Source organism: Eucyclogobius newberryi, unplaced genomic scaffold (genome assembly GCF_026437365.1).
Source record: "Eucyclogobius newberryi isolate DKJ021-1_F unplaced genomic scaffold, fEucNew1.0.hap1 SCAF_5, whole genome shotgun sequence".
In the NCBI taxonomy this organism is placed as follows: domain Eukaryota; kingdom Metazoa; phylum Chordata; class Actinopteri; order Gobiiformes; family Gobiidae; genus Eucyclogobius; species Eucyclogobius newberryi.
In genome coordinates, this window is record NW_027316167.1 from 23,970,200 (window position 1) to 23,982,011 (window position 11,812).

The following is an 11,812-nucleotide window of genomic DNA, read 5'->3' on the forward strand; positions in this document are numbered from 1 at the left end:
TCACTTGGAGGGTGCTAGTAAGAGGAGAAGACGTCTTGGTGTGAGGGGGGAGTGACCTCCTGACGCCCAGAACCCATCTATAGTCATGGAAGACGTCAAACATCTTCAGACAGCGAATCACTTGCAAGAACCAGAAAAAAAGTCAGGCCCGCCTTGGTAAACAGCTGCGCTCGTGTCCAAAAAAGTATTGGGTGTCCAGTAACTGTCCAGCCAAAAGCATATGTGACTCTCTACACCCCAGGTCAGCCCGCACTCCAGCTTGGCATCCTGCAGCGAGCAGACGCTTCAATCCTTTCAATCAGTTTCTTTGTCTTTGGTTTGTGGAACCACTAACACTAAGTCGCCATGGATGCCATCAAGAAGAAGATGCAGATGCTCAAGCTCGACAAGGAAAATGCCTTGGACAGAGCTGAGCAGGCTGAGTCAGACAAGAAAGCCGCGGAGGACAGAAGCAAACAGGTAGTTAAAGGGACTTTATCCTTACTGCTGCTTACATGGGCATTTTACAGAACATTTTACATGCTATATAAACATAATGTATATGTATAATATAATGTATAGTGGTCATTTAGTATTTTAGTAACTTTGGTAAGTTAATTATAAATTACAATAAAATTGAGGATTTTCGTTGAACCCATGGCTGTTATGCTACACATTATACAGTCTGTGAATATGGAATAAACTTAATAGAATACAATAATAATATGACGTTATGTTATTTTGTGCATCCGTTACAATCGCAGTTTCCATTATGTTTCCTTCCTGCTTTTGTGCTGAAATGTTGTATCGTTGTGCTCTACAGCTTGAGGATGACTTGGTGGCACTGCAGAAGAAGCTGAAGTCAACAGAGGATGAGTTGGACAAATACTCTGAGGCGCTCAAGGATGCCCAGGAGAAACTGGAGCTCGCCGAGAAGAAAGCCACAGATGTAAGATGAAGCGGCGACAGGGAAAATAGCAAATGAAAAAGTGATCACAAACTCACCACAGCAGGACCACATAATAATGTCAGCTAGACCAAAGACACTTTGTCCCGAACGAACCAAGGATGTGCAGACCTATAAAATGCACAGGTTGCCTAAATTTAGTCTGTGCTGTGTATGGTAGGGTCACAGTGGGTCAATGTGAGCATTCCTCAAGCGTTTGCGTGAAGCAAGTGTTGGATTTCAGTGCCGTCGTATTTTACATGCATATTTGGTCCCACAATCACTGACAGATTTGTGGCCCCAGTGGGTTCAAATTTAGCTATCTGAAGCTGGTATACAAGTGCAGTTAAAAGTTAAATATAGGCTATTGACACATCACCATCATTTGACCAATTATTATACCTATTAATATCAGCCTATTATTTCAGCAAAATAAAAAAAATACTTATAATAATGATAATAATAATCATGAATAGTAATAATATATTTTTTTTTCATTTTAATGCTCATTTTAATGTTCATTATTCTTATTAAATTACTTTTTGCATCTACAAAAACGGCGGAACTGCTGTGATTTTGATAGGATGCGCCCAACTCCCCGACAGGGATGTTGCACACTCAAAAAACACATTATTTAGCCTTTCATATCCCACATCTACTATAAAAAACCCTCCAATACAAAACAACACACAAAAAACATGCGGGTTTTGCACATTTATTCCATTCTCAGCGACACCGTTTTGTTTTGAGAGTGGGAACGCGTTACTTCCGGGTTAGTGGCACGTTCCAAATCCTCATCAAGCCTTGATTAAAGCGGGTGGGGGCAGGGATCAAAGGCGCCGCATCTCCACTGTGTGCGCGCGCGGGACTGGTCCACGTTGAGCCGACAGCTAGCATAGCCGACGGCAACAGAAACACTGCAGAAATGGCCGGCGGGAGCTCATTAGAAGCGGTAAAGAAGAAAATCAAGTCGCTACAGGAGCAGGCCGACGTGGCGGAGGACCGAGCATCTTCATTGCAGCGGGAACTCAACGCGGAGAGGAGCGCGAGGGAAGGAGTAAGCCGACCGTTAATGATTTAAGGCAATTACGGTTCCCAGGCGGCCGCCGGCATTAAAGCGCAAATCTTGGGTCAAAAAGCGTGGCGTGCTGCTAGCCCGCCCGCTCAGCTCCGCGCTTGTACCCGCGATGAGACAGGTGTAACCGGGGGACTTGTTGTAGGATGTGCGTGGACGAAGCGCCACCACCCAGAGTGTCACAGATAAACAAACTGACCGGTAAAAGATGGGGTCAATCTCTACTGCAACGGCGCGCCTCCCAGACACAAGGCCATAGTAGCGCAGCAATAGCATTGTTCTAAGTAATCATGTTCCCTTGTTTGATATTCAGGAATTTATTTGAGCATTTGTAGGACAGAAAAGTGGCCCACGTCCATCTTTCATGTGCTGAGACTGAGCGGAGTCATTGTCAAGACTGTGGGTGGCACGGCCAGGCCCACTGCAGTGTTCCTAAAGCGATCTGTGTACAAAATATATATATATATCTTTTTTTTTTTTTTTTTTGGGGTATGTTTTTGTGATTTGTCTGTCTTTGTTCACTTAGGCTGAGGGCGATGTAGCTTCCCTGAACAGACGCATCCAGCTGGTTGAGGAGGAGTTGGACCGTGCTCAGGAGCGTCTGGCCACAGCCCTGACCAAGCTGGAGGAGGCTGAGAAGGCTGCTGATGAGAGCGAGAGGTCGGTGTCCAAAATACACGATGCGCTCAAGAGTAGACGCACTTTTTAGTGTGAAGAATGCATTATTAAAACTGAGGCAATCTCTCCCACAGAGGCATGAAGGTTATTGAGAACAGGGCGATGAAGGATGAGGAGAAGATGGAGCTGCAGGAGATCCAGCTGAAGGAAGCCAAACACATCGCTGAGGAGGCTGACCGCAAATACGAGGAGGTGAGTTTTAGCAGCTGTGCAGGACTTTCAGCGTTGAAGTCTCGGCTCTGTTCTTTTTCCTCCTGGAGCAGCAGCAGCAGCTGTTGTTAGTCTTCACTTCACTGAGTTTGTCTCTGTCTTGACTTCAGGTGGCCCGTAAACTGGTGATCATTGAGAGCGACTTGGAACGTACAGAGGAGCGCGCCGAGCTGTCTGAAGGGTAGAATTGAGAATCTTTTTTTTTTTTTTTTTTTATTCCTCTGCCTGTTCCTTCTCGTCTTAACACTGTTTCACGTCAACTTGCAGCAAGTGCGGCGAGCTTGAAGAAGAGCTGAAGACCGTACAGAACAACCTGAAGTCTCTGGAGGCTCAGGCCGAGAAGGTGGGTCAGAAAATATAATGACCTTCTCAGGTGGGATTGCAACGTTATGAGCGCCTCTCACCATTTTGTTGTGTCTCGCCGCTACAGTACTCGCAGAAGGAGGACAAGTACGAGGAGGAGATCAAGGTCCTGACAGACAAGCTGAAGGAGGTGAGCGACGCGCACTTTTCCACCGGGTAAACATCGGCAGAAATGTGTCAAGTCAAAGTGTACTCATATGTTCGTGTCTTCCTGAAATCAGGCTGAGACCCGTGCGGAGTTCGCTGAGAGATCAGTCGCCAAGCTTGAGAAGACCATCGACGATCTGGAGGGTATGACTTTACTCTATTATATATTTTTTTCAAAACTTTGCAGCAGTCAAGGGTTAGTTCTTGTATAAAGGAACATGTTTGTTGTCCAAGCACCAGAGGCCTTCTCTCGGTTGGCTATAAGCTGCAGCATTTCTCACCAGAGTGCTGCTTGACATTGTTAGCTGACTGTTCAAGGCTGTTTAGCCGCCTGCACACGAGTTCTTAAACATGTGAGGTGTTTCTCTGTGACTTCTCTGGAATCTGTCACGGCCATGAGCAGCTGCACCATGTACCATTTCTGTTTTGTATTTTTCTTTGTGTTTTTCTGACTCTTTATTTCCCTTTTTTCATTTGTTTTTCCAATCCTTCGCCACCCCACTCTTGCAAACGCACAATAGATGAGCTTTATGCCCAGAAACTGAAGTACAAGGCCATCAGCGAGGAGCTGGACCACGCCCTCAACGACATGACCTCCATGTAATTGACCACCTGCTTGCCCCTATTCAATAGTCTCCTAACAGCTTAAAGTGTGCAATTGCTCCCTCTTGTGGCATGTTTGTGTGAAATGACTAATAGTTAGACTTATATTGGCGTTGAACACAAACAAAAATCTCACTTAACATTTTAATAGATTTAAAAAAAAAAAAAATTAGTTTGACCATATTTGTGAATTTTAAACTTTACTCTCAAACCTTAACCCTTCCTCTAGTCTTTCTTTAGTTTTCAGCCTCTTTGCATGCTTTTCATTTTTCTTTTACTCCTCCCAACACTCTTTGTTTTTCTTCGCAGCTAAACTTTTCCTTGCACACAGAAGCCAGCCGCTGGTGGAAAACAGTCATCCTCATCTTCAGCTCTTTTGTGCGCAGCTCTGCCCACCTTCATTACTTTTCTGTTTCTCTGCCCTGCCCTGTAATCACCGCACATTGGGCCATAGCTGCTGCTGCTATCCATGTGTTCACCTCTCATACACATCCTCCAGTCAAATTGCTTTCTGTAAAATAAAACACATTTTTCCATCTGTCTTGTCTTTTACCCTTTTCTCCTGGAATGTTTCTTCATTTTCGTTTGTCCCGTCTTTTTTAAAATTTCTGTCTACATTTGTGTTTTATTTATTTTGTCGAGTAGCATTTTGAATAAATTCTGAAGCTCCCCTTCCATCTATTGTTCCCTTTTCTGTTTGAAAGGACTGCTACATGGTATTTAACCCCCGTCAGGTAGAGCAAATATGTTCCTCCATAGAATATATTATAAAAGGGGAAGTTGCTTACTAAAGGGATGATATTGGCGTTGGCAGGGAATAATTAACTTTAACACATTACGGTACTTCAAAGTCATTGTTCTATTTTTCTCGCCGTAAGGTGTCCTTGAGTGACTATTTCTGTCTTTCAAAGTCTAAGCTGAACTTTTCACTTCAATGTTTGCCTTTTTATATAATCTAAAATCTGTCTCTAGAAGCTACATATTCTCTTGTACTAACCCTCTGTGTCTCTTTTCTCTTTCTTGCTTTCTGGCGGTTCAGATCATCTATACAAGCAGCTTGAAAAAAATCGTCTTCTCACCAATGAACTCAGAGTAGCCTTGAATGAGGCGTGACTCCTTGACATATTATATTACCATTACACTCAACAGAAATATAAAATGCATGCTCATATTGATTGAAGATTAGTTATTTTATACTAGTTATTATCTGTGCTGCAGCGATGTCATTTCAAGAAATCATTCCGATTTTTAGCCTTAAATCAGATAAAAACTACAAACGAACAAAACTATACTAAAAAGCTATAAACATAACGCTTTAAAAAAAAAAACTAACCCACAATAATGTGCCTTTTTTAAAATGCAACTTTTTTTTTTTTATTTTTTTTTTTTAATAGAATTTACTTTATTTCTTATAACTATCATTTTTACAGCATAACAATTATGAGATGGTCAAAGTTCTTCTGCTCTTATTTACTGACTTCTAGTACAGAAACCATCCATTTGCTTTGTAGTGATGCTACAGCCTCGACAATAGCTAATGTATAAAAATAAATACTTTTTCCAAATATCAGGTAGTGCACTTTGTACAACACCTAACTATTCTTCCACATATTCAGAATTAATTTACACAAACAATATGTCTTAAACACTGCATTATTGTCTTTGTCCTGTCATTGTTTTGTAACGACTTTAACAGATGTAATGCTATATTAACAGATAAACTCTCTCACGCTCATCAAGACAACCTCCGTGTAAAGCAGATGCTGGATCAGACTCTATTGGAGATGTGTAACCTTTGATTGGGCTTTGGTGCTCTTCTCATCTGTGCTTTCTCTGCACGTATGACTGCTCCTCCTGCACTGTACCACCGCTGCAGAAACATGGGACCTTGTGTTTCACTTCACGGTAAAAACAAGGGAATACTCAACACAAGGTCGCGGTAAAGACACTGTAATAACGTAGCAGTAATATGTATTGTTTATATGTATAGTTTGGAATATTTTGCACTGTATCCTTGTTAATAAAGCCATATATTAAGCCAAGATTATTTAAAAGAACTTTTATGTGCTTTTTGGTTGAACGCTTTGTCCGGTTACTTTGCTGTAATCAAATGTGAACTGTGTATGCACTGTTACTTCATATAGCTACAGTACTCGACTCCCTTGCACGGTTATTTGTCTCCTTTTAAAGATGTGAATAAATTGTTTAGTTATGTTGCTGGTCTGGTACTTAGATTTATTTACAATTCCACTAGAGAGGAAACTATAATGCTTTTAAGGTGGGAAGGCTAGAGGAAATGTATTAGTGTCCTTGGGCAAAACTCTTAACTCACACTGCCTAGTAAAGCGCTTTGTGTGCCTTGAAGGTGGAAAAGCGCTATAGAAATGCTCTATTACAGAAACATTTCTGCCTTTATATCAAATGTATTATATTGCTGTATTTTGTGCAATTAGAAATTATGTATGTTTATAACAGTGAAAATGGGAGGATAAAGCTCATTTTTAGACAATCTGGGCTGTTCACCAGGGCGTCCATGGGTGAGATGTCCATCCTTCTGCGCATGCGATGAGAATATGTGAAGTGTGGACAATACAGAGCTAAACTCAGAATCTGATCCAAACCAACATTGTCCGAGCAAAAGAACAAGGGCGGTTTCTGATGTAGTTTCCTCAAAGCGTGCTACAGCGGCAGCAGGCCGGATCGTGTGGCATTTGGCACTTAAAAACCCATGCTATTCTCATGTGTGATTAAGTGTTAAGGCTTAGTGCTTCTCAAACTGTGGCCGCGGACGCAGAGAGGTGAAACTCAATATGCCATTCTTTATTACACAGGAAAGGACAGAGTTAAATGTGGGCTGAGAGCGGGAGGACATGCAGTTGGGATTCGAACTCACGACACTGTGGCCGGCTGCACTATAGCTTTATTTTTTAAGCTTGTGAAGTTCTGTAAAGGTAACCATGCAGTTGATGACAGTACATTGCAGATTTAAAATTGTTAGGAAAATTGGGGAAAAACAAATAATATATAACTCAAAAGAAATGCAAATTAACTGTAAAACAAGTGCATTTTTATAATGTACAATTTCAAAGTAATTCATCTAATTAACCAGCATAATTGCATTACCACAGATTTGGTTTATTTGGACAGTATTAAGTTGTTAAAATGAAATATAAGGTTATGGGTTTTATTGTACTGTAAAGTGTAAAGGAAACAGTAGTCATGAATTATTAAAGAGAATCAAGTCAGTTTGAGTCATTGTATTTGGGCTTGTGTTGGTAAGGTCACATATATCCATGGGCTAAGTTTCCGGGATGAATTAACAGTGGCAAGAGTAAAAAGATGAGTGGAAGCCATCCTGATTGGTCGACTCTTCTGTAACCCTTAACAAAATATACATATGTACCAACATGCAGGAAATACTGTGGATTTTCTCCTGGGGGAGACAGGCCCCCTACACGGTTACAGGCTGTATTCATCTCTCACTACACTGGACATACTGTACCTCCTTAGCTCTGTTCTTCAGTAGCTACTGTACTAAACGTTTACCATCAGTTGAATCAGATATCCTGCTTCAGATTCTAGTTCTGTTCAAGGTGTTGTTTAAGCCTGATGGGACCTTCAATATGTTCAGGACAAGGTCTATGCTTTGACTGAAACTGGGTTGGTCTTTGTCCAACATTGTCTTATTTTTTATTTAATGATTAATAGTACTATTGCGAGTTGTTTGTGGGTATTGGATATGAATAATAACATTTTGGTGCAGTTTTGTAATCAGCCCCTCAGATAATAGCCCTCTCAAAAAAATCTGGCCCCACAGAAAGTATAGTTGAATAGCCCTAATATAGGCCTAACTGGACTGGGAGCATGTCAAATTCTCAATCCTAGATTTGGTGAAAAGTTGGCAGCCTCTCAGGTAAGAGGCATGAATCTATCACAGGTATGAGGCCATCAACATTATTCACAGCTGAACTGCCATGTCCTCCTCCGCGCCAGCAGGGGGCAGTGCGACGAGCTGACGCGTCACAGACGAGGTGAAAGTTCGTCTCAGCAGCATCGGCTCAAGAAAACAACACTCAAGTTATGGGAGAAAATCCAAATGTGTCTGTTTCTGTTCAAGACAGTAAAGCTGCATATGTCCTGAACAATGTGGCGGAAGTGGTGGAGAGAATTCTTACATTTGTTCCAACAAAGTCACTGCTGCAGCTCGCAAGGTAAGATCTTTGCTAAAGGCAAAGCTAATGTCTGACTAAACGAGCAGAAGTGAAAGTGCTCTACAAACGTGGCTCCTTGCAATTGTCTTGGTGAAGACAAAACTTATGTAAACCATCACATCCCGGCTCTTGTGACTGAAATACTTGTGTTGTTTGTGCTTAGTGTGTCTAGATTGTGGAGGAACTGCGCGCGACGCGTCCTGAGGACTCAGCAGGACCTGTCCTGGGTCTCAGCCTGTGGCCCCTGTGACTCAGGGGTCCATGCTCTCTTCAGCGCCCTCTCGGAGGGCGTAGAGGTAAGCTGGTGGTGCTCAATTAGCCCGCAGACGTAAAGACATGAGCACTGAATACAGCTTTTATTTCTGGGATTGTTAGAATGTGTTTCTGCTGCCCAAAACCGTCCTGGCCATGGTGGACTGCGAAACTTTCAACGGACAGGATCTGTGTTACGGGACCACAGGTAGAGTCTGAGCTCTGTGCGCAATCAAGAGCTCCATGCTTATGTAAAGATGGAATATTATGTAAAGGTGAAAATAAATTAGTACTTGAATAATAATTCGAATCATGTAAACAAAATTACTAAATCAATGCCAACCATAATAGTAATATTTAGCACTTTGAGGTTCCATTCGAATGTAAAGTGCGTTATAAATAAGATGTATTATCATTATTATTATAATATAACTTTTTGTTACTTTGTCACAGTGGATTTACTGCTTGACATTCTCTTTGGGAAAACTTTTGTTTTAGTACAAATGGGGTCCAGTTGATTTTTATTCTAAAATGTAGCATATGTATATTAGAAGTCTTGAGTTACAATTTTCTTTTCTCCTGAAGCCAAAAGAAGCCGTAACGGCTCTGACCCAGTTGAGGATGTAAATCTACTCTTTCCCAAAGGCTGTGATATCATGGGGATTGCCGCTCCTGGCATTGTCTGTAAGTGTCTTTCATTTTTATGTCATGAGTCCATTTAAAATGTTATTTTGCATATGCATTTTGTTGTATTGCAGATGTTTGATAACTTTAAATAAATATGTATTTGTTTAAATATATTACACTTCTGTATTGAAATTCAGCCTACAGGAAAGTGTACTGTTTGTAATATGTATAATGAAAGAAAACTAGTGACTCTAGTGGAGAAGGTAATGCTCTGCCTAAACTTATCCATCCTGAAGTTATTCAATTGCATGTTATTCATTGTTCTAAAATACCTTGAAAAACATGCATTCTTACCGTGAACTGACTCGCCTCTCCACAGAGCTGACTTGTAACTTGGTGGCGTCATCTGCTTATCTCCATGGAAATGAATAAGTTATAAATACCATATTGTGGAAAATTCCTGCCAAAACAATAATATCTCCATGGTGACAAGCAGGTGGTGAGCCTTCCACCTGAAATGTTACACTGTGCACCGTTTTCTTTTATGTCCAAAAAACGTTTTTAACACATCTTTCATGTTTTTGTTCTAGTAACTCCCCATAGTTCCCGAACAGCGCCTCCTAAAGAACATCAGGAAGGCGAGGCAGGCTTTGCAATTATGTTTCCCAGTATTGATGGAGTTCAAATCAAGCCTTTTCATTTCTGCAAAAAGACCATCTCTTCCACTGCCATGAAAGAAGCAGGTTGTTGTTGTTTAACAGCTTCTACAGAGCCCTTGCATTGTCAATAATGCAATACAATATTTTAAAATATGTCAAACCTTCTCATTTGCTTCTATTTTAGGACTAATTGATAATCCAGATCTGCGTGTGGTTCTGCTGTTTGTCTACGAAGCATATAAAGTCGGAGGAGCACGCTTTCTAAATCAGATCCTGGGACCATTAGCAGAGACCAAAGCTCTTATAGCGGGAGGTCTGGTGGAAAGTGTATTCTCTCCTCCAAGGCATTGGTATGTGAACCTATGACCAACATAACATGAAATACAAACATGCTGGAATGCAGTTTTATAAATGCTTTCAATGTAATGTTATAGATGAACAATGGAATGACATTTTATTTTTGTGTAGCTGCATCCAGGGAGCATATGGTGTAGTGGGGCTTACTTTGAGTGGCTCAAAGGTGCAGGGGGCCACTGTGCTCTTGGATCAAGATGTCAGCTCCCCACAGTCGGCTGAAGTTACCATTCGACGGCTAAAAGCAGCCAACATTCCAGAGAAAAACACCATTGGCTTTATGTTTGCCTGTCTGGGAAGAGGTCAGAGTTACTACAATAATCAGAGCAACGTGGAAGCAGATGCCTTTCGTAAAGTATTTCCTAATACTCCACTTTTTGGTCTGTTTGGAAATGGAGAAATTGGTTGTGACCGGATTATTAAGGATGACTACACGCTGTGTGACACTGATTCAGAAGGACTGCAGCATGAGTACACAACAGTCATGACATTGGTCCATCTAGGTTAGCAGGCTACCAATAGTGACACTGAAAATACAGCTTTCTGGACAGTAAATCTTTGAATGTAGCTGCCATGATTTCATCTGACCAATCTGAAGAGTCACTTTAATGGTAGCCCTTTTATAACTCGGACCAAAAGGTTGTACCGGAGTTGGTGGACTTATCAAAGGATATGGAATACAATAATGACATGTATAGTGCTCATTTTAATATGTGTAGTGATTCTCCCAAAACATTTACACCCTGGCTTTGGTACCCAAGGTAAACTGTGTTTAAAAAACAGCAGCACTTTTAATTAGGTGAATTAGCCCCTAATGCAATGCAAAATGTTACTTGTTCTTCAAAATCAAGATGTTTTCTTGATTAATGCTCTCTTTTGTAATTTGTTTTACACTTTTTTTTACCACTGGAAAAATATACCGTAATGGCCTAAATCTGATCATTCAGGTTCTGCGATTGCCTAGATCACATGGCAACTGCATCGTAACAGTGGTACTTTAGCTTTTAAGAATAAAAGCTCACTTTGTATCAACTTAACAATCCGTCTTGTCTAGATGTCTACCTTTTGGATATTTTTTTGTTATTTTTGATTATGAGAAAGACTAAACTGTAATCTAGTGTAAATATGAATGCCAATACTAGTTGTCTTTGGATATTAGTATTAAGCAGATTTGTTCCCTTCAAAAAGTCTTCTAGTTATATGTCTACTACCTTTTTAACTGGTCTGATCATGAAAAGTAAGGCTAGTTCTGATGTGTATCAATCTTACTGTATATAAAAACATCTTGAACCAAAATATTTGGTATCGATGCACTTTAAGAATGTGCCAAATCCTATGTAACCCAACTCCATAGTTTCTGTTTGATTAAACCTCAGATGGCAAAACTGTGTGTGTGGTTTTATTGTTGATGCATCAGGAAAAAAGCAATTCAGTATTTATTGTGATAAGTGGGAGCAGCCTCTGAAAGCACACTCCCTGATAACTGAACCTCAGCCTATTAGACCCACGTGCATGCGTGTTTATGAGGAAGATATGGGCTCGAGTTTGATTGATGTGAGCCTTAACCATCGACTGGCTTATCCCGGTGAATGACAAACGTTTAAGCCAATTGCTGCAAAGGTAATTATATTCCCACTGAATACTTATTTTGGGAAAGCATAAAACCGCTTACGCCACTGAGAAGGACGATCTACCGGGCGTAAAGCTA

General features: G+C 40.9%; 2 protein-coding genes across 7 annotated transcripts; both read left to right on the forward strand.

The window, feature by feature from the left end:
* Positions 1-197: 197 nt before the first annotated feature.
* LOC140380649 (tropomyosin alpha-1 chain-like) lies at positions 198-6,218 on the forward strand. Of its 6 annotated transcripts, XM_072464523.1 has the most exons (10): positions 198-459; positions 803-928; positions 2,527-2,660; positions 2,753-2,870; positions 2,999-3,069; positions 3,156-3,231; positions 3,319-3,381; positions 3,473-3,542; positions 3,920-3,998; positions 4,311-4,543. In XM_072464523.1, the coding sequence occupies exons 1-10, from the start codon at positions 346-348 to the stop codon at positions 4,312-4,314; spliced, it is 855 nt and encodes a 284-aa protein (XP_072320624.1). In that variant the 5' UTR covers positions 198-345; the 3' UTR covers positions 4,315-4,543. The 6 variants fall into 6 exon arrangements, with proteins under 6 accessions (XP_072320624.1, XP_072320625.1, XP_072320626.1 ...); XM_072464524.1 differs by lacking the exons at positions 3,920-3,998; positions 4,311-4,543 and adding an exon at positions 5,718-6,218; XM_072464525.1 differs by lacking the exons at positions 3,920-3,998; positions 4,311-4,543 and adding an exon at positions 5,041-5,129.
* A 1,803-nt stretch (positions 6,219-8,021) lies between these two features.
* fbxo22 (F-box protein 22) lies at positions 8,022-11,489 on the forward strand. Its single transcript, XM_072465230.1, has 7 exons — positions 8,022-8,212; positions 8,376-8,508; positions 8,588-8,672; positions 9,050-9,148; positions 9,682-9,834; positions 9,935-10,100; positions 10,219-11,489. Exons 1-7 carry the CDS (start codon positions 8,082-8,084, stop codon positions 10,610-10,612), a joined length of 1,161 nt encoding a protein of 386 aa, XP_072321331.1. The 5' UTR covers positions 8,022-8,081; the 3' UTR covers positions 10,613-11,489.
* The last annotated feature ends 323 nt before the right edge of the window (positions 11,490-11,812 follow it).

Coding starts and splice junctions, on each gene's coding strand:
- LOC140380649 (XM_072464524.1), top strand. CDS start 346: ATGGATGCCATCAAGAAGAAGATGCAGATGCTCAAGCTCGACAAGGAA. Junction 929..2,526: donor CCGAGAAGAAAGCCACAGAT/GTAAGATGAAGC, acceptor TTGTTCACTTAG/GCTGAGGGCGATGTAGCTTC. Junction 3,232..3,318: donor TGGAGGCTCAGGCCGAGAAG/GTGGGTCAGAAA, acceptor TCGCCGCTACAG/TACTCGCAGAAGGAGGACAA.
- fbxo22 (XM_072465230.1), top strand. CDS start 8,082: ATGGGAGAAAATCCAAATGTGTCTGTTTCTGTTCAAGACAGTAAAGCT. Junction 8,673..9,049: donor TCTGTGTTACGGGACCACAG/GTAGAGTCTGAG, acceptor TTTCTCCTGAAG/CCAAAAGAAGCCGTAACGGC. Junction 9,149..9,681: donor TGCCGCTCCTGGCATTGTCT/GTAAGTGTCTTT, acceptor TTTTTGTTCTAG/TAACTCCCCATAGTTCCCGA.